The sequence below is a fragment of the Acipenser ruthenus genome, chromosome 19 (genome assembly GCF_902713425.1).
Source record: "Acipenser ruthenus chromosome 19, fAciRut3.2 maternal haplotype, whole genome shotgun sequence".
NCBI lineage: Eukaryota > Metazoa > Chordata > Actinopteri > Acipenseriformes > Acipenseridae > Acipenser > Acipenser ruthenus.
In genome coordinates, this window is record NC_081207.1 from 19016785 (window position 1) to 19038363 (window position 21579).

General features: G+C 38.6%; 1 protein-coding gene across 1 annotated transcript in view; it reads left to right on the forward strand.

Annotated features, from left to right (window-relative positions):
• Positions 1-21579, forward strand: part of LOC117424313 (kelch domain-containing protein 4-like) — a 44617-nt gene that overhangs the window by 2934 nt on the left and 20104 nt on the right. The window contains exons 2-5 of the mRNA XM_058992561.1: positions 587-678; positions 3712-3790; positions 12780-12878; positions 14307-14443. Coding sequence (XP_058848544.1) covers positions 587-678; positions 3712-3790; positions 12780-12878; positions 14307-14443 — 407 coding nt within the window. The remainder of the gene's footprint in view (positions 1-586; positions 679-3711; positions 3791-12779; positions 12879-14306; positions 14444-21579) is intronic.

Sequence of the window (21579 nt, forward strand, 5' to 3'; positions counted from 1 at the left end):
CTTGACCAGCCATTTCAATAATCGTATCATTTTTTTCTTTGCCTCCTAGCAACCTCATCGCAAGCACATTGCAATCGCAGGACTTTTGTGAAATGGGCCTCTGTCATAACTCACTCTGTACAAATAGCACTAGGAACATGAGCGAAAAAGCCCTTACATATGATATACAAAAGATTCACCACAATGCACTGTACCCAGTACATACTGGAGCAGGTGAACTATTTAAATGTAATAATAAAGGCTTATATGAATCTCTCAGATTGTTATTTGGTAGTTTCGTGATCTCCCTGAAACAGTTCTGTGACCACCAGTTTGGGGACCTCTGCTTTAGGGTATTAGTCACATACAAAACTGTTGGATTGGCCACTTGGCTGACTCCCAGCCACCCACTAAATACATCAGTTTTTGTCCACACCCTCATCAATGCATTTGATTGGTCAATATACACTGTGGGATTGGGACTTGGCAGTAATAAATACCTGTATGGCTGAAATGACATCATTGAAATTGGTGGAGGGCTTTCACAAGAGTGTAGCTGATACTGCAAACGTTATTCTCATCATTCTGTATCTCCTTTCATCCCCAGGAGGATCTTGAAGCACTGATAGCTGAATTCCAGGCACTTGATTCTAAGAAGACGCAAGTTGTTGAGACAGCCTGCCCTCCCCCTTCACCTCGGTAAGGCAGATGAGGTTGGTGTTGCATGATGGGTTTAGCCCCCATGTAGGGGGTGTCGTGCTTTAGTAAATCCGGCAGCTCCTCCAGTGTATGAAAGTCAACCCATCTCTGCTGTTTCAATAGCTCACATCTCGAAAACCGCTGAGACACAGACTCCTTATTTGCAGTGTTACGGAAACTCCTCCCACAGGGAGACTTGATAAGAGTTTTTAATAGGGGTGCACCGATAAGATTTTCTTGGCCGATACCGATAGCCAATGGTTATCTACCCATATCGGCCGATACCGATAGGATACCGAGAATAAATAGACAGTGCAGGTAAAAATAGGGCCTATGTTTAAACTGTTTTATAATTATAAATGTTAAACAATTAACAGATATCGTTTACTTGTTGTATTTATGACAAAAACGAACAGGTATTGTTTACTTGTTGCATTTACTTCAGAAACTGAATACAAAGATTAATGTAGTATTATATTGTGTGCTTGTCAGCAATTTATACATTTGTTTTACAACATAGTCACACAAAAATAACACTTTGCATTTATACTAGTAAAAACACTTCTGTAGAAAAAATATATAATGTGATATTTTTTATAGTCGCTAGCTGTCAAACATTGCGTATTATAACTTCGACCTATATTGTATAGGGGTCTACTTAAATCGCGGTAAATGTTACGTTTTTTTCACGGGTATGTTGCGGAATAAAATGAGGATTTTGCGGACCTGTTTAAACGTTAAATAAACCTAAGTAGACAGTATTTCAGAGCACTATAAAAGCCTAAAAACAGAGTGCTGTCATTTGTTAAAGGCAAGCATGCAGCATCCCCCTGCAGTTGACTTGCCCATACATTGAGACTGCTTGTTTTGCATCCACTGAATTGGTTGGAAGTTAAGGCAAAGCTTTGCCAAGTTACACAGATGTGGAAATCGATTAGAAACAGCCCCAAAACCCGGTTACCCTCAAGGGCATCTGGCATACTTTAATAAAGGCAATATATGCAGCATGTTCGTTGTCATATTTGTCCCATCCAATAATTTATTTTATAGTACCGAGTCAAAACAAAGAAGACGTGGCTATTCGGGTCTAAAATTCCAACTGCGAAAAAGTAAACAGCAGGTTGAAGCGAGGTGGCTGTGCTGGATCGTTTTAGTACTGATTTAACTTGAAGACAGGAATACTACTTGTCTGGGCTGACTTTACAGTTTGGTTTCTGAAAACTGTTTATTTTACGTTCTTTTCAGCAGCCTCTGTAGTAGCCTTTTGTTTAATGTGTGATTCTGAAGCTAAATTGCGGATCGTATTTTCTCCAAAGACATTAAGATATGCAAAACAATTACCTCAGTCTGCATGTGTTTCTTTGGGAAATATCTTGAAACAATCATCAGCCGAAATATACTTTGCTTTTTTTGTCGTCCATTTCTACTATTTTATCTCCAATGCTGAAAACTAGATTTTAGCAACCTAAATCAAAACAATGCAGCACCAACTTTGTCCCGCCCCCTCCTGCACAGTACAGATCACATAAAAGCAGTAAAGACGCACTAATAGGCTGATTAAAACTTTGTCATTTGAATAGTAAACAAGAACGTTAACCACTTTGGAGAATTTTTTTGTGTAAATGTTATTTGTGGACGTTTTTTGTTTGTTGGTTTTTTGCTTAAGTGCAATGCACACGGGACGGCGAAGGAATCAAAAAGGGCTATCAACAGAAGGAAGATACGTAGTTTGCGTCGCTTGCGTTGTGCAGTAGTTCATTTAAACAAGGTTTCTTTTTTTCCCCCTCTCCATACTTGTTTGTATGCATTGGCCCCTAAGAAGTGTATTTCGCGGTGACCCCTCAATTTCACGATTTCTGCGAAATCGCGGTTTAGGTAGATCCCTAATATTGTACAGTAGAAAAAAAATTAGCCTATGCAATGTCAACTACAAACTTGAATTTGTTACTAAACAAGACGGCACAGTAATCAACTCCAGCTTCAAAATGCTACCAAACCAATGCAGATTAAGATAAACAAACAGAGCAAGATAAACAAAAATTACAAAAGGTAATTCTCACTTAATGTTTAGAGAGCCCACAACTCCTTGGAAGTTAGGGAGATTGTTGTCGTTGTTGCTGTAGTCTTGGTTTTGAAGTGCTTTTCAGCAAAACTGTTTACGTTCAAGGGTTTGATCAAATGAGCTACGGAAGAGGACCTGAAGTGATGCCAAGCTGCAAGAGAGAGACGGAGCAGAGATATCGCAGAGGTGGTTTTGTAACTAACTGCGCATCGATATTGTATTTCTTGCTCTTATTGTATTACTTGTATTGTAACACTTGAAATGTATTTGCTTACGATTGTAAGTCGCCCTGGATAAGGGCGTCTGCTAAGAAATAAATAATAATAATAATAATCGATGCTGCATTTGAGCAAAAATTTGCGTGATTAATACTATTTTCTTACGAATAATAAATATACACCTATATTTATTACAGTTTTGTCAGCCTTAAACTAATTATAAAGCATTACTTAGGGTGAATGTTAGTCTGGTAACTGTATAGGCTACATGGACTCTAAATTACTACTACTGCAACTACTACTAACTTAAACTATATTGAGCATCAAAAGAAACTTATCACTTATTTTTGAGCATCAAAAGAAACTTATCACTTATAAAATTCACTAGATGATCGAAAAATGACTGTTTTAGAGCAGGTGCAGTGACTTTTAATTGTGCTGATTAACAATTGACATCACGAAAATGCTGCAAAATGATCTGTCGATCTTGGGCAGGTGTTGTGACTCTTGGTCTCCCAGTTTGTGGCCTGTCATTGAAAAAAGTGTGTCTCGTTATACTGTCTCGCCATCCTCCTCTTCTAACTAGTTTAGGACAATTTCTCTGTGCAATCTGCATGCTTCATAAATTGCTAAATCAGCCTTGTAGTGTACAACTTTACAATGTTCTTCAGGAGATTGAGATCCCTTAATATTTTTTTTATGCAGAATGAACATTCATGCAGTATCCTGTATTTCTTTTGATTTCGCCCACAGGTTAAATGCCTCCCTCTCTGTCCATCCTGAGAAAGATGAGCTAATCCTGTTTGGTGGTGAATATTTCAATGGCCAAAAAGTAAGTATGACTTTGGTATTTCTATTTGCATGCATTGCGTGTGTTTGGCTAACCCGGCACACAGATTAGAATGCCTATTTATAGTAATAATGGAAACTCAGGTGGTATATGTGGGATTGCTGCCAGCACCTCATATGGACAGGATGGTATAAAAGGAGCTGTAAACCCACCTGTTAACCACTTCAACTCCAGATGTAAAAATGAAACCCCTTCCCAGGTACCAGATTTTGAAAATAATAATAATAATGTTTTCAAAACTGTAATTGCTATAAAATGTTAACATATGATGAATAAAACACAAATAAATTACCTAAACTGTGTTTTTCATTAACCCGTTATGCTTCTGTGTACTACATAACCATGTTCAATATAGAGATAAAAACAATTTTTTTTTTTTTTACAATTAAAACAAAAACGCTGCTAATAATAATCAGTAAACAGTAATTATCAAATAAAAGTCAAACAACATCAAAACGTGTGTCAGTATTGACTTGCTCTGTGCCATTTATTGAAATGTTCAATACAACAGAACCCGGGGTTGCCTTCGCAACCACTGCACATTTTTCTTGTGTCTTTTGTTTTCATTTGAAATAGCAGACCCTGTACCTTTTTTACGGTGTCTGCTTCGCTTGTGTTGGAGGGATCGTCACAAATGCGTGTACACAGCTACTTTGCGCAGGCATTGTGATGGATCTGGCTGCCGCATTGCCTGTACCCAGTGCTGTGTTTTGATAGTATTTCGTCACAGCACTGCCATTTCAAACCAAACAGCTTCCCGTTTGCAGCTGGCTTACCTGTAAAGTAGCTGCATGCTCTTTTGTTTGTACAGTTTGTACTGTTCTTGGCTCCACATCCTCTTCATCATCATCGCTGAGTGATAAGTCAGCATCACTGTCGCTGGTATCGAAATCCTCCAAACCAACTTCACTCCCGTAGCTCATTATAGAAAGACCACGTACGTTGCCATGTTTAGCTTTCGCTAAAAACTAGATAAACTACAACTAAACAAGTAAAACTAATAATAAAACAAAAAATAATGATTTAAAACACTATATATATATATATATATATATATATATATATTCTTGTAAAAGTTGAATGGCTTCTCGCAATATATCGGTCTTCTAAACGCCCACAGCTAGATTGGAATCGCTACGTGACATGCAATTGGATGTCACCTGACTCTCCCCTGACTTTCATTGCACATTCCACAATACTACCACTGCCTTAGAGAATGAAACATGAAACAGACTGAGAAACCGATCATAGAATGGGAAACTTTACGTATGCAGGTACAGCATGGTACTGTAAGTGGGTTTTCACGTCATGGTGTTGAAGTGGTTAATAGTCATAATATTGGCCAATGTGAAGCCCTACTGCAGGGGTGGACAACTGGGGATCTGGGCCATTCTACTCCAGGATTAGGATCTGGTCAGAGGCTTGATGGGTTCAGCTGTATAATTAAGCACATGGTATGTACAAAGTTACCTACCATTGCCCTAGTGGGGGAAAAATGAAAGCTAAAGCTGCCTATATGCTCTATAAGAACATAAGAAACAGCGTTCCCTCTAAGGCTAAAATGCGCGCATTTTTGACAATAAATGTCACTCAGTTTACTAACTTTCGCAATTTACTATCATAAATATCAACCTTAAATCATGACTCCACCATCTTGAGGTAAACCTATCATTTTGAGAGCATTTTTACAAAGCATTAACATAAGCATATTTGCATCTGTCTTGCAGCTGATTCTCTGATTTCTCTCTGTAAAAAAGCACATCACATTCCTGTACAGGGTGGGAGAAGCAGGCGTTTGGCGATTCTGCCTCTATGTAGAGTGCTGCTCGGTGCTGCTCGTAAACTTTGTGGTTTTGAACTTGTTGTATAATTGAATACAAACAAATAATTATTACAATGCTCATAATTTGACGTTTTTTGTTTTATTTCCCTTTTGAAAAAAAAAAACATTTCAGAAATATCATCATCTCAATCATTTTGAAACGTGGTACAAAAATTGTGGTAAAAATGTAATCAAAATATTGATTTAGCGCTGAAAATACACAGTTAAATGCATCATGTAGTAATTAAAGTAGATATACCATGTGCATTTTTTTTGCAAGTTGAGTTTATTCATCATGTGACTTCACTCACGTGTCTGCTGAAACTCAACATGGCAGCTGCACCAACAAAGAAAAAAAAATGCAGTGTTTCAGTAACAGACAGGGCTAAAAAAAAATAAATCTGGTTATCTATATGAGTTTTGCTGTCATTCCATTGATCATGTAGGAGTCAATACCATTAAAGGATCATATTACCAGCAGTGGTGTAGTCGACCCAGAAAAGCGCTGGTACTTTCTTTCAATAGACAGAACCTTGACTTAAGAGTTAACTTAAGAATCTTTAATCTTTTTTTGTGAAAACTGTACTGCGCTCAGGCAGGGCTTTCCCGAAGTAATTTTAAATCTGTAATTAAACACCCAAATGAATTGCGAGTTGAATTATTGTTTAGTTTATTCTTTCCATGCTTCCTGCCTTTAATAACGCTGTAATTATCAATATTAAACCATGGCCGTTTCTTAATTACATTATATTACCTGACGAAGAAGAAACAAGCTCAAAGCTATTTTTCTAGCTATATATTCAAAGGAAATGTATCGCTTTACTGTAGGGATGTAGTCACTACACTACACATCATTTGTTTCATAAAGATATTCTGACCAGAGACACACATCTTGTTATTTGCTAAATTTAACAAGGCAGAATCAGCAAAGAAACCATTGGGAGGATTCATTATGCGTTTACATTAAAAGGGGCGCCATTTAAATTACAACCGGGTGATACACAGCAGTGAACCTGTGTAGAGCAACAAGTCAGTCAACACTGCGCCTTTTTTAATTTTTTATCAGTGTTTCATATTTTATCCTGGTTATTGTAATGCCAGTAAAACTTAATTTGTGCAGTACATAGGATTGCTCTCACATGACTTTGCTGGACTGTTACTAAACTGTTTCATATTTTTTATTGTTATTGTAATGCCAGCAATAAGATAAACAGGTATTTTCATTTGTAAACTACATTATTAGTGGAAGACTGTAAATATGATTCTCACAGCAGTGCTTGACATTTGTTTTCTGAACTGTTGCAGTATAATTAAGTTTTTTTTTCTGCTTATTTTAATGCCAGCAATGAGCCAAGTCAGTGGTTCCCCTACCATTCTATAGGCCCGGCGGGCCACCAGGTCAAAAAAGGCAGCCACAGGGCCTACAGAATTGGAAAAAAAAATCATAATTGCGAGTGTGAAGTTAGTTTTCAGGTTTGTTTTAGCGGAACAGGCTCTGCAGGGCTCCTGTGCCGCCTCGCCTTGCCTCCCCACCCCCTGCGTAACGTGATGTATTTGGTGTTCACGTCATGTGAATAACCCTGTGGTTGTACTGAAACATGATTGGCTGTGAAATTACGGCCAATGCAAGAAGTGGCCAATTATCGCATCGAAATATGATTGGATGAGAAATGATACACAGCGCAAGAAGCGGATTATCATTTACAGGCACTCGGGTAAGTTTCATAACGATTTTTTCGCTCACCAACACAATTAAATTTTAAAACAATATATACATAGCTAGCACAAGTAGCCTAAATTAGTTTGATTCCAGATCAAGCAATTACATTACAAAATGTAATTGGTTGCTTTTTAATATTATTATTATTATTATTATTTGTTTATTTAGCAGACGCCTTTATCCAAGGCGACTTACAGAGACAAGAGTGTGTGAACTATGCATCAGCTGCAGAGTCAATTACAATTACGTCTCACCCGAAAGACGGAGCACAAGGAGGTTAAGTGACTTGCTCAGGGTCACACAATGAGTCAGTGGCTGAGGTGGGATTTGAACCAGGGACCTCCTGGTTACAAGCCCTTTTCTTTATCCACTGGACCACACAGCCTCCTACTATTTTAATATTTTAACGTTTGCATCATCTACAGTGTAACTTTAATGATGACATAAATGTGAGCGAATTAGTATAAAATGTTGGTTGGATCATGTTATTACCATCATCACCAATAGGTAGCTAAGTTACTAATATTTGGGGAAATGTTGAAGCTACATCACATACACTGAGATAAATGATTCAATTTTACCGAAATTATGACATACTGACATTTAATTGGAATCAGACTCGACGGTCTGAAAATAATTAATGCTCGTCTTGCTTTCATACGCTTCGCATTCAGGGCTGGTTACATTTAACTAGTATATATATATATATATATATATATTAGTGCACATGGCTTCCATTTCATGAATCCAGGGCAATGGGCCAGTGTGCCAAAAAGCTGAAAATTAATTTACAAACCATTTTTTTAAAAACATAACTACAAACTAATCCTGACTTTCCCGCCGCACATCATATTTGTTGTACAGTCAGAATCTGAGATTGAGTACCGAAGTGCTGTGTTGGTGGAACTCATTCCCGCGACATGGCAAATCTTTTACAAATCGGGTTTTCTACAACTAAGCAACCAATAAGCCAAAAGGAAAGCGCTGAAATCAATAAATCATAAAGAAAGTAATTATGGAAAAAAAACAAAGATGAACATTTGGAGTGGATGCTTCATTATGACAGTGAAAAAAAGTAACGTTCTGCCTTATTTGGCGTCAGTTTCCCAGACTTGCAGATAAAACAGCAGCTTTATTTGTTGTGAAATCAACATTTCGTTTACATCATATCCCGTCTCACAGTAAGATGTCCGATTTTTGATTTGGGATCCGATGTGTTCAGGTCAAAAATGCCATTCACAATCTTTCCAGGACTCGTTGGTATCACTCAGCAAGATTGGCACTGACTTGGGAAAGGCTACACAAGCGACAACGCTCTGAGAAGGACTGTTATTATTTTGTATTATGAATATTGTTTTAATAGTGTTTATTATTAGAATTAGGGATGGGGATTTCATATAGTTTCCTATCTGAATACACAGGGTGCAACATTTTTGTGTATTCCATTACCTGAACTCCTGTCCCTTATGCTCCCAAGAATGAAAGGCAAATGCGTGTGACTATCAAAAATAGTCTTGAAGCCCAAGTGTTAAATCTGGAAGAAAAAAACAACGCAGAATCAATATGGGTCAGAATAATGGTCAAAAATTCAAAGGACATAATAATAGGGGCATGCTATAGACCACCAAATTCAGATACCAAGCAAAATAATCTGTTATACAATGACATTAGAAATGAGTATAGCAAAGGAGAACCTACCCCTACGCCACATATTCGTCTCCATCACTCTCGGATAGCCAAGTTTCTGTAACACCTATCGCATCATAGTTACTTGTTAGTGCAGTAGCTTCAAGTTCTAACATTTTGTTTTTGAGCTTCTAGCATTTAGATAAATACATTTAATTGCTATCTTACCTGAGTTGTTGCCCTTGTTTTGATGTAGTCTCCCTTCTGTTTTTTTTGTTGATTTTGTCCCCCTTCCTTTCTAGTTTAAATGCTTCTGAACCTCTTCGAGGATCCTTTCTCAGAGTAGATTGGTTCCCTTTTTATTTAAGTGCAGTATAATCACCCTAAAGAGATTAATCAGTGTGGTTGCTACAGACAGTGGTCCTTCGATACAGATGGTTGCTAATACAGGTGTCTCTGAATAATTCAGACTAGAATCACATTGATTTTGATTAAATTAAACTTATAAGGAGGGGGGGGCATTGTACATCTAGCTATACAGGGCTGGTTATATGACAATTGGAACCTCTCTGCCATCCACCTGCCAAACACATGTTATTGAGAAGGGAAAGACCAAACTAGGGGACACATTATGTATACTTGGAGACAGCAGTGCCCCTCACTAGTATAACATTTTATGTACTTTATGACCTGAGGTGGTTTTCATAGTGTTTCATTGCTCTGCGGTTAGCTCCATAGCAGAGTACTGACTTTATAACCACCCTGCTTAGCATGCTGTATTAGAAATTAGGGCTGCTACGATGAAATCGAAAATGTGTTTTTTTGGTCTATTCCATTCATTATATACATTGATATAATTACTAGATAATCGATTCAATAAGTACATTTTTGTAACGTGCATAGTTAATAAAATTATTAAGTTTATCAATGAAACTGCACCGAACGCCCTGCCTTGCTATTTACAGTATTTCTGCCAGACAAGCAGTGGGCGTGCTCTTCTTTTCCTGCTCGTGTTAACTAGCCTCTGATTTGCTGGTCCCATCCTACCAGCGAATCAGTTTTGAAAATGCTTTGTAAGTACACCCCTCTGTGTATTCGATGTAAACAAACAAAAAAGCGTGCCACCTTGAATCCAGAGCAGGATGGCAGGCTGGTATTCCTGGCAAACAGCCTGTAAATAAACTGTGCACATTAAAGACAACTGACTGTATTGCGCTTCTTTGGAGTTTCAAAATGAACTGTTACAGACGTGCTCAAATTTGTTGGTACCCTTACAGCTCATTGAAATAATGCTTCATTCCTCCTGAAAAGTGATGAAATTAAAAGCTATTTTTTCATGTATACTTGCATGTATTTGGTATGTCATAGAATAAAGCAAAGAAGCTGTGAAAAGAGATGAATTATTGCTTATTCTACAAAGATATTCTAAAATGGCCTGGACACATTTGTTGGTACCCCTTAGAAAAGATAATAAATAATTGGTATATAGTGATATTTCAAACTAATTAGTTTCTTTAATTAGTATCACACATGTCTCCAACCTTGTAATCAGTCATTCAGCCTATTTAAATGGAGAAAAGTAGTCACTGTGCTGTTTGGTATCATTGTGTGCACCACACTGAATATGGACGAGAGAAAGCAAAGGAGAGAGTTGTCTGAGGAGATCAGAAAGAAAATAATAGACAAGCATGGTAAAGGTAAAGGCTACAAGACCATCTCCAAGCAGCTTGATGTTCCTGTGACAACAGTTGCAAATATTAAGAAGTTTAAGGTCCATGGAACTATAGCCAACCTCCCTGGGCGCGGCCGCAAGAGGAAAATCGACCCCAGAGTGAACAGAAGGATAGTGCGAATGGTAGAAAAAGAACCAAGGATAACTGCCAAAGAGATACAAGCTGAACTCCAAGGTGAAGGTACGTCAGTTTCTGATCGCACCATCCGTCGCTTTTTGAGCGAAAGTGGGCTCCATGGAAGAAGACCCAGGAGGACTCCACTTTTGAAAGAAAAACATAAAAAAGCCAGACTGGAATTTGCTAAAATGCATATTGACAAGCCACAGTCCTTCTGGAAGAATGTCCTGGACAGATGAGTCAAAACTGGAGCTTTTTGGCAAGTCACATCAGCTCTATGTTTACAGACGAAAAAATGAAGCTTTCAAAGAAAAGAACACCATACCTACAGTGAAACATGGAGGAGGCTCGGTTATGTTTTGGGGCTGCTTTGCTGCGCCTGGCACAGGGTGCCTTGAATCTGTGCAGGGCACAATGAAATCTCAAGACTATCAAGGCATTCTGGAGCGAAACATACTGCCCAGTGTCAGAAAGCTCTGTCTCAGTCGCAGGTCATGGGTCCTCAACAGGATAATGACCCAAAACACACAGCTAAAAGCACCCAAGAATGGATAAGAACAAAACATTGGACTATTCTGAAGTGGCCTTCTATGAGTCCTGATCTGAATCCTATCGAACATCTATGGAAAGAGCTGAAACTTGCAGTCTGGAGAAGGCACCCATCAAACCTGAGACAGCTGGTGCAGTTTGCTCAGGAAGAGTGGGCCAAACTCCCTGTTAACAGGTGCAGAAGTCTCATGGAGAGCTACAGAAAACGTTTGATTGCAGTGATTGCCTCTAAAGGTTGTGCAACAAAATATTAGGTTAGTGGTCCCATTATTTTTGTCCATGCCATTTTCATTTGTTTTCTTATTCACAATATTATGTTGAATAAAAAATCAAAAGCAAAGTCTGATTTCTATTAAATATGGAATAAACAATGGTGGATGCCAATTACTTTTGTCAGTTTCAAGTTATTTCAGAGAAAATTGTGTATTCTTCGTTTTTTGTGGAGGGGTACCAACAAATTTGAGCACGTCTGTATATAGTGAATATTTAACAATATTCAGTAACGTTAAGAAAAAAACATCAGTGACGTGAAACGCAATTTTGGAGTAACGATCAGTTTGACCTATATCTGTTTGGAATAAATATTTTAGTTAGTAACACCCCTGTAGTATGTTAAACTTGCTTTAGGCTTGTTGAGAATGTTGTGTGTTGTTTTTTCTCCTGACACTACCAAGGATTAATTACCCCTCGCCTTCACAAGCTTTTACTTAACTGCAATGATATTAAAATAATCACATCCGGGGGGAGAGGAATGGAGCGAAAATGTATGTGGGCAGTACAATCATCGATATTTATTCGAACGATTCGATTTTGTGTGCCCAATTAATCGATTGCTATTTGGAGGCTTAACTGACAGCCCTATTAGAAATAGGTTACAGTATTGGCTGTTACCAGGTAAGACTCTAATTGCACTCCTGAGGAATGACCTATATGTTTAATTCATTGACTTGTGATTCTCCACCAATGAGTTATTAGGTCATTCCTCAATCGTGCAATTAAAGTCTGGAGTTAATATGCGCTGTCTAGGTTTTCTCATTGCTTCTTTTCGTCTCACGCAAGCAGTGGCCATCAGTTACAGCCAAGTGAGTGCATACTGAGATCGCTGATGCACACTTAAAAATACACATTCAAAGCAAACATCATGCCCACTGCAAGAGTACCTCTTTTAAACTTTATGGGAATCAAAACATTTGCAGAAGGGCCATAAATGTAAGGAACAAGAGCTATAAATTGCGATTTTTACTTTTAGTTAAATTTTTTAAAACATGTACCATGCACACAAGTCCGCAGTAGTATGCTAGTCAGGTAAACTTCTTTGTGTGTGTGCGCCTCTGCATGGTGATTTTAAGAATCGGGCCAAACCTGAGAACTAGTTCACAACTTTGCTTTTTCTTTCTTCCACAGACCTTTCTGTACAGTGATCTGTTTTTTTACAACATTAAGAAGAACTCTTGGACAAAAGCTGACGTTCCAAACCCTCCACCGCGCCGCTGTGCGCACCAGGTAACGTTACCACCTATAAGCTTTAGATCATCTGTAATTATACAACAAGATGAAAGAGCTAGTGTTACCATATATTTTCCATACATAAACAATATATATAAACTAGTGCTGCAGCAATTAATCGATGCATCAATTATTATAATCTGTCCTTAAATTTCCTGAGCTTTGATTACATATTGGTGAATTGATGCATCTAATTAGAACCCAGTTTGAAGTCTCCTATTGCTGGTTTATATTAAAACCTAAGTGTGTGATAATGTGCTCCTTTTAGTGCTAGTACGGTATATAAACAATGGCAGCGCCTTGCTAGGATACATACACACTTTAGGCCTCTACATTCACATTGGATATACCTGTGTAAAATGAGTTGAGTTGTTCACTGGTGAGTCAGTGACAAGAACACAACATACCTTTTATGTTAATGTGTAATCTTTTCAAAAGAATGCCAATATTAAATCTACTGATTTTACCTTCTTTTGTTTCAAAGCATGTTGTTTTATCGCCCTGTTGCCCTATTTGGAACCTCAGTTCGTTACCCAGAAACACAGGATTTCGTTAACATTTTGCTAGACTAAACCTCTTCCGTTTTGTATTTGTTTTGCGATGGTAAATTGCGGCATCTAATGAAAAATCGGATGTCTTCTTGCTTTTTAATAGTAATGTTTTCTGAAAGCATCTAATATATGTCTGTGTATAATTATACACACAAGCATGTTTTCAGTTTTTCTTGAATACTGAAATGTTCTCTGTGCATCCATTATTGTTTATCACCACCTGTCTGATTATTCTATTAGGGGATTGATTGCTGATTGCACCTCTAGATGAGTACATGTCCCCTTATTTTAATCAATATTTATTTCTTATGTGGTGGCTCAAACCATTCTGTTTGAGAATATATTCAAGTGGGTTGTTCTTTGCATACAGTAACCCATTAGTAATAAAGAGAGACCACAAAATGTACTTTTCTGGTGCCTAATGCTAGATTCATATTCTACTACAGACTTTAGATTTGAAAGACAGGACTTAACAGGATTGCACCACATTCCCAAAAGAGTGAGTCATACCTGCACGTAATTATGGGAAGAATGTAGGACCCATTACGAACTCCTCAGAGTTTTAGACTTCCTGAAGTCCTGAATTAAAGACGAACGGTTTAGTGTTTAAGCACCACTTTCATTATACAGTAAATACATCCCATGTTATCCAAAATTCCTGATTTATTGAAACACTGTGTGTGAATTTTCCAAACCTAATCATATGTGTTTGCAGTCTTTCCTCCTGAGAATATTGGTGAACTTTTGTCAATCTCTACAGTAGGCCCCATGACCCATCATAAATGATTATTAATCCATTTCCAGTTTTGGATGTCAAATTCTGGTTACTAAACGCTGACTTTGTAACGGTGTTGCCCTCTCCTTCCTCTGGCAGGCCGTCGTGGTGTCGCAGGCTGGCGGCCAGCTCTGGGTTTTTGGAGGGGAGTTCGCATCTCCAGACGGTGAACAGTTTTACCACTACAAAGACCTGTGGGTGCTTCATCTGGCAACCAAGACCTGGGAACAGATCAAGTAAGAAACCCCACAATAAGTCGATTTCTGATTTAAAGAGAAAATGTACCCTGGCCAAGAAATTGTGGGGTCCCGTGTGCCTGAAACCCTGTATGCCTTCAGGGGTTTATCATTTATTTTATCTTCCTCATTCGTGGAATAACTACAATACTCACGTGAATGTTCATAGAGTATCCTCTATAAGGCTGTTTAAAATTCTCTTATACTAATTGTGTATATGTATTACTCCAAGGGTACTTACAATCCTCTATTATGTGCAGGAGCCCCTAAATCTACATCCGGCTGATTCCCAAAAAATATTTTGACCCCTGCCGTAGTTGGTTTAGTGCATCTTTGAAATGAATTGCTTATCTCCTCATGCAACGAGATACGCTGAGAAAAGAGAGTGTACTGTGTCCTAAAGATAAAGCATTTGAGAAAAAGTGCTTCCTAATCCCAAAGGATGTCGTGCTTTCTTATCAGATCTCTTCCCATCTTATCAGGTGTTCTTCCATAACAATCTTATCACTGCAAAATAGGGTTTCTAAAGCAACGGGGGAGAGAATTTAAATCTCTAACCTGCAACCTAACTTCAGAAACCAGCATTGTTTTTTCTTCAGGGCAGTCTAAATTATCTAAAAGAAACATTTAAAAAGATTAATTTGAATACAACATTTTCAAAATAAATTCGGATAAAGACGCTTAAAGTTAGATACAAACCTAGAAACAACAACATTTATAAAAACTAAACCATAACCACACCTCTCCCTAAAATGCCCTGCTGAAATAAATGGACAAAATATGTCTTAGTTAATTAGTTAAACAACTGCTTATTTAGATGTCCATCTCAATAAACAACTAAAAATGGACATGCACTTTAAGCCAGTTTCTGTGGAGAGTGTATATGGTTGCCTAGCAACTGTAAACTTGATTAAGGTCAGAGTACCTTTCATAGAGCTTTCATTTGCTGCCTGGGTTCCATAGTTTAAATTGGGAGCTATAGTTTGAATGGAGAGTAAGCTGAACTCATGCAATACGTTTGTCAAGAATATAAAAGACAACATTTTTAAATAATTAAATCAGCAACCTGCCATATAAGCATAAAACTACAGGGCAAATCAAGTGTAGAAGGAGATTACAGTCATCTTGGCAACAGCCTGCTGTTGCTATGGACCCTTTGTGATGTATGTTTATCCAAACTGTAACCTGTCATGTTATCATGGGCTTAGACTATAAATGAAAGGGAATGGAAGAAGTATTCCACTTGTCACAGAAATTCTGAGACAAGGGAACTTGACGAGTCCTCTGGTTATAATAAATAGTGTTTCAAGTGCTGCTTTTGCTCCGAGTCTAACTAAATCAGTAATTTGGCTCGGTGACAGGTTGCTGTTGCTATGGTGTCAATGGAGTCTTCATGACATTTTTTTGTGCAAAACAACTTTATCACACGCTTTAGCTGGGGTCTAGAAACTGATTTCAAAGACGGTATAAAGGGGGAAATAACGTTTCGGCTATCGGCTATTTATAGTCGATAATGTTTACCAATATTTATGCGGTGACGTATAAACCGTGAGACAAGAATATATTCGCTATAGTGTGTAAGGTGTGCTCTCTGTCAATTGTAAGTATGTATAAATTAAGGAGTACAGATTTTTTTAAAGTGCATGTAAATAACTCCAAAGCAGCTGATTGCAAGCTATGTGGTGCAAATATTTCATGTGGTGGCAACAGAGATAAAGATTTCAACACAACAAACTTAATTCATCACCTCAAGTCACGCCATGCCCCTGAATACAAGGACTACTTAAAGGCTACGGAAAAAAAGAGGGGGAGGAAAGAGCTGCGCCGAAGCAACTATCACTACATGAAACACTTAAACGTACACAAAAATTTGGAAGTGAGGATGCAAGGGCTAAAGAAATTACAAACCGTTTAATGGAATTTATAGCTCTGGATGATCAGCCATTTTCCTTTGCACAAGATACTGGATTTGTCGTCTCATTGAATGCCTGGAGCCTCGTTACACACTGCCCAGTAGAAAGTTTATGTCCGAGACTGCATTTCCTGAGCTCTACAGTGTTGTTTTAAAACAAATACAGACACTGGTTGAAGATGATCATGTATCAGCACTGAGCTTTACGACGGATATTTGGAGCTCTGATGTGTCGCCAATGTCAATGCTGAGTTTAACTGCACAATGGATAGGCAGTACTACAGGCACAGGAGTTCAGCACTTTCCATACAGCTGAGGCTATTTCAGTAGCATTTGATAATATGTTTGCAGCATGGAAAATTCCGAAGGAAAAAGTTCATGCGGTTATCAGGGATAATGCAAGAAACATAGCAAAGGCAATGCAAGAGTCCAGTTACCAAGTTTACCTTTTGTAGCACATATACTCCAGCTTGTTGTGAACGAAGGACTGTTATCACAGCGCAGCGTGTCCAATTTACTGGCAGTGTCACGAAAAATTGTTGGGCACTTTAAACACTCTGTGTTGGCATATCCTCGTCTTCAAAGGGTGCAGGCGTGCAGGCTCGGAATGCCTTGGAAGAGGTTACAGCAGGACGTACAGACAAGATGTAACAGCACGCACTACATGCTGCAAAGCCTTTGGGAGCAGAAGCGTGCGCTTGGAGCATATGCTGCTGACCATGAAATCCCCACAACTCTCACTGTACATCACTGGGGGATGATGGAAAAAATAGTGATAGCTAGCACCATTTGAAGAACTAACTCGTGAACTGAGTTCATCCTTAGCCTCTGCTTCTGATGTCATCCCTTCCATTATAGCTTTAAAAAGACTTTTGACCAAAGTTTCAGATTCAGACCAAGGAGTAAAGACTATGAAACACACTTTGCTGGAAGCCTTGGAAACACGCTTTGAGAAAATTGAACCTCTCTACTGCGTTGCAACCCTGCTGGACCCAAGATACAAGAACAGGTACTTCACTGGTAATGACAAAAAGCTGCTGGCTACACAAATGCTGGTGACACACCTGGAAAACATGCAAGCCAAAGGGAATGAAAAGGAACAGACCTCAACGGAACCTGCTTCGAAGAAACCAAAGCAAGCAGATGACGGCACTACAAAACCCAGCCACAACCTGTGTTCGATGTACGATGAGATATTGGAAAAAAGTACCGGTGGGGTAGTAACTGATGCTATAAGCAGTAGTGTTATGCTTCAGAAACAAAGCTACATGAGCGAGCCCACACTTCAAAGAAGTGGAGATAAGCTAAAATACTGAGAGACCAACAAGGGTCGTTTTCCCATTCTAGCTGAATCTGCACGGAAGTTTCTGTCTGCCTCCTGCAGTAGCGCTGACAGTGAACGGCTGTTCAGTGCAGCTTCGCATATTGTGGATGAGAAGAGAAACAGGGTAATGTGCGAAAAAGCAGAAATGCTACTATTTGTTAAGAAAAACCTTCCACTCACTTATTTATGCTAAATATATGAGTAAGCTATTGTATGATGGAGGCAAGAATGTAAATCGGATACAGAGGCTAATCTGTAAATCTGTCTGTGGAAGGGTGGTGGGCAATTCACTGACACAAGGAGACAGTACTTTATTTGTAACGCCGCTCAGGCGCACAGATTTATGTGGTACAGTAGATGGCGCTGTTGTCCGTGGACTGGATACTGACAACAGTAACCAGAACCACAGTGTTTACCAATACAGGTACAGGTACAACAAGTGCTCGTAAATAATAATGAAAACCAAAGGCGAAAGAAAAAGGGAAAATAAAACACAGTAATAAAACTACAAACAAAAGTGCTGCTTACGCAGTGCCCCCACTGCCGCTAAGCTGGTCAGAACGAGCATCCGTCCTACACTCAGTTACCCTATACCTGGGATGGCCGGAGTTCCCCGTACAACTAAGCATGTCCCCTCGGGTACGTGGTGATTTCTGTTATTTATTTCCTCTTTAAATTATTTTAAGGCCGGCTGTTTTCCCCAGCCAGGTTTGCCTTGTTTTGTTTTAAAACTGACGTGTTTCGTCAGTGTCACTGGATATTCCCCAAACATGGCCACCCGAGTGCACAACCAAGCCAGATCTTATGGGCCGAGCAGTCTCCCAAGGCCCGCCCCTCAGCCACTCAGAGAGAGGGAAAGCACACACACCCTCTTCTCCACCTCTCCATGTCATCGCCATGACCGACAGGCGGATCCCACGAGACTGCTGCCCTCCACCTGCAGTAATACAGATGTGCCAAATAGTCAGTCCAGATCCCTCCTTTTACTCTATCTGTCTATCTATCTATCTATTTTTGGTATTGTTGTTTTTGTGATGACAACGTTTCTACTAGTATACACTGTTTTTATTTTGTAATTGTAACACCTTAATCTAGATATAAAGCCTGTTTTATCTTGAAGACAAAAGTGTTTTGATTTGGCCATTTTTTTCTGCATTTATTTTAAAAGTAAAAGTTTAAAAGTTCGTATGTGTGGATTTTTTGTTCCAAATGTGTCTAGAAGCAGTAAGGCAAAAACAAAAGTGTGCACGTTTTATAAATGCAAACTAAAAACTTAAGTTAATTTACTTCAGTATTTTGAAATGACTTGCACTATTATTTAATATTATATCGGTATCGGATTGGTATCGGCCGATATGGTTGGGTCATCATTGATTATCGGTATCGGCCCAGAAAATCCTTATTGGTACACCCCTTATCTCTCTCTCTCTCTCTCTCTCTCTCTCTCTCTCTCTCTCTCTCTCTCTCTCTCTCTCTCTCTCTCTCTCTCTCTCTCTCTCTCTCTCTCTCTCTCTCTCTCTCTCTCTCTCTCTCTCTCTCTCTCTCTCTCTCTCTCTCTCTCTCTCTCTCTCTCTCTCTCTCTCTCTCTCTCTCATATATCTAGCTATCTATCGCTATATCTATATCTATATATCAGTGACCAAACATGATTTTTTTTTTTTTTTTAAACACATATCTTCTCATCTCTAATACGTACAGTATGCCTGATCCTGTTGCAACTTACATAATATGAAAGGAGAGTTGCATGGCTTTATATGCCAGGTTCTTACTTGGTCATAACTGGGCTGTCCTTTAACTGGTTTAACAGTAATACTCAATTGATGCTAAAAGGGTCAAGTCGCCAGAATGTGTGTGGTCGTCTATCTGGCCTCTGCCAGGTGACCTGCTGTGAAAGAGCCTGCTGGCCGTCCAATCAGAGCTCAGCTGATGAAAGGTGTTCTGGGAACCAGTGTTCTGACAATGTAGACCTGATGACATTGTTACAGACAGGTGACTGAATACAATACTGTGCTGGAAAGAAACAAACACTTTACAGCTAGCTTTATCCAGAAGATGTTTTCTGATTAATATAAGTAGGAGTTTTTTTTCTAGCTTTATTGAAGATCCCAGACCACCCACTGAGAGCATGTCTTTAAACTTGGAAAATCAAATTTATCTGACATGGGGGGGAAAAAAGTCTTATCCTATTTTATCCTGTCTAAATTGTCGGTTGCACTCATCGCATTACAGACCCAGCTGATGAAATTACATTATCTAGATGAGATAGAATTGAGATGTTTTTTCTGAGAGGTACCTGTAAGAGTCAACTTTTCAGTCTAAAATCAAATATCCTTATTGTGGGGGATAAAAGCAATACAATTACTGCGCACGACGCTGGATCAAAAATGAATATTGAAAATCAGTGAATATATTATAAACCTCATGGATCTGATTTGAGCAGTCCTCATCCATTGGTAAATGCCTTCTAAAGCTCTTGAAACTCATCAACTTAATTTTCAAAAAGCTTAAAGTCATCCAGTACCTAAAGCAGTCATTACTTTAAGACTTTAGGATAACAGTTCGCTATCGCCGCCATATATTTTATATATATATATATATATATATATATATATATATATATATATATATATATGTATGTATGTATGAACATTTATTTTACAAATCAAAACAAGAAAATGTAAATAAACATCTGAACAGACATCGGTTTACAACATACATATTTATAAAACTGAAACGATAGCAGTACATTTTTAACTTTTCAACAGCAATCAGATGATTATCAGATGAACAAAAGTAACTGAACAACATAGATAAATAGACTTAGAAAAAAACATTTTACAGAAGTGCACAGCACAAGAAGTTGAAAAAAAAGTTTTTTTTTTGACAAAAGGGTATTCCTCTACCTTGAGTAATGTGCTTCTCCACGCCGCCTTTCTGCACAGGGCACAGCTGTCCGAAGTTTTATTTTTATTGCACTTGCCAACCTGGCATTGGCATCTCTTGCGGCTCTCAGCAGGGTTGCCAGCTTCAGCTGTAGGTACACGCTTGGCAGTTTCTCTCTGTTCCAAATGCTTCTTGCGAAGTTGCTGTGCTAACTGTAAAATATATTCTCTCCTTGGTAAATTCTTCTCCGTGCATTCTTTGTAAAGTACCCAGGAGTTGATGGCTGCTAGGTCCAATACATTGTAAAACACCTGAACAGACCACTGTCAGGAACCAGCTTTCACTGAATACTTCCATACCATCTGATCCAAAACATCAACTCCATATTTTGTTGCATTGTAAAACTACGGTCTCTGCTATTTATTTTCACTAGTCCCGACGCTAATTGACTGACCAAAGCAGTGCAGCTGGCAAGCAGACGCCAGCCTTCAAAAGGCTGATTGAAAACAATAGACTGTCAGTCATTCACTCAGCTAAACACATTGCAGACTGGTATTCTAATTTATTATTGTTATTTACCAGTCTGTATAATCAAAATACAATTGTTTTCTGTGTGGCCATCAATGTGACTGCTCCCGGGGCTTTTAGGTATAACGTAATATATCTCCTTTATTTCTGCACTCCTGCGTTCATGCTTTGTGAGAATATTTAATACATAAGGACAGAAAGGTACAAGAACACACAGCCCCATATGTGTTGCAAGACTGGAGAAAATGACATTTTAAAACCAAAAACCGCCAAAATGACTGCCGCGGGGCTTCTAGTGTTAAATTGTATTACATTTTTTTTCTTTGGCACCAAAATTGAACATGGTGAGCCAAGACATTTCAGATGATTGTGGGATCATGAAGGATCAAGTGCAAGATCTCTGGCTGGCATGTTTTTAAAATAATTTTTTTAGACAACTTCCATGCCCTTTAGAGTGGGCTTCATTTCAAAGGACACAGTGAAGAATTA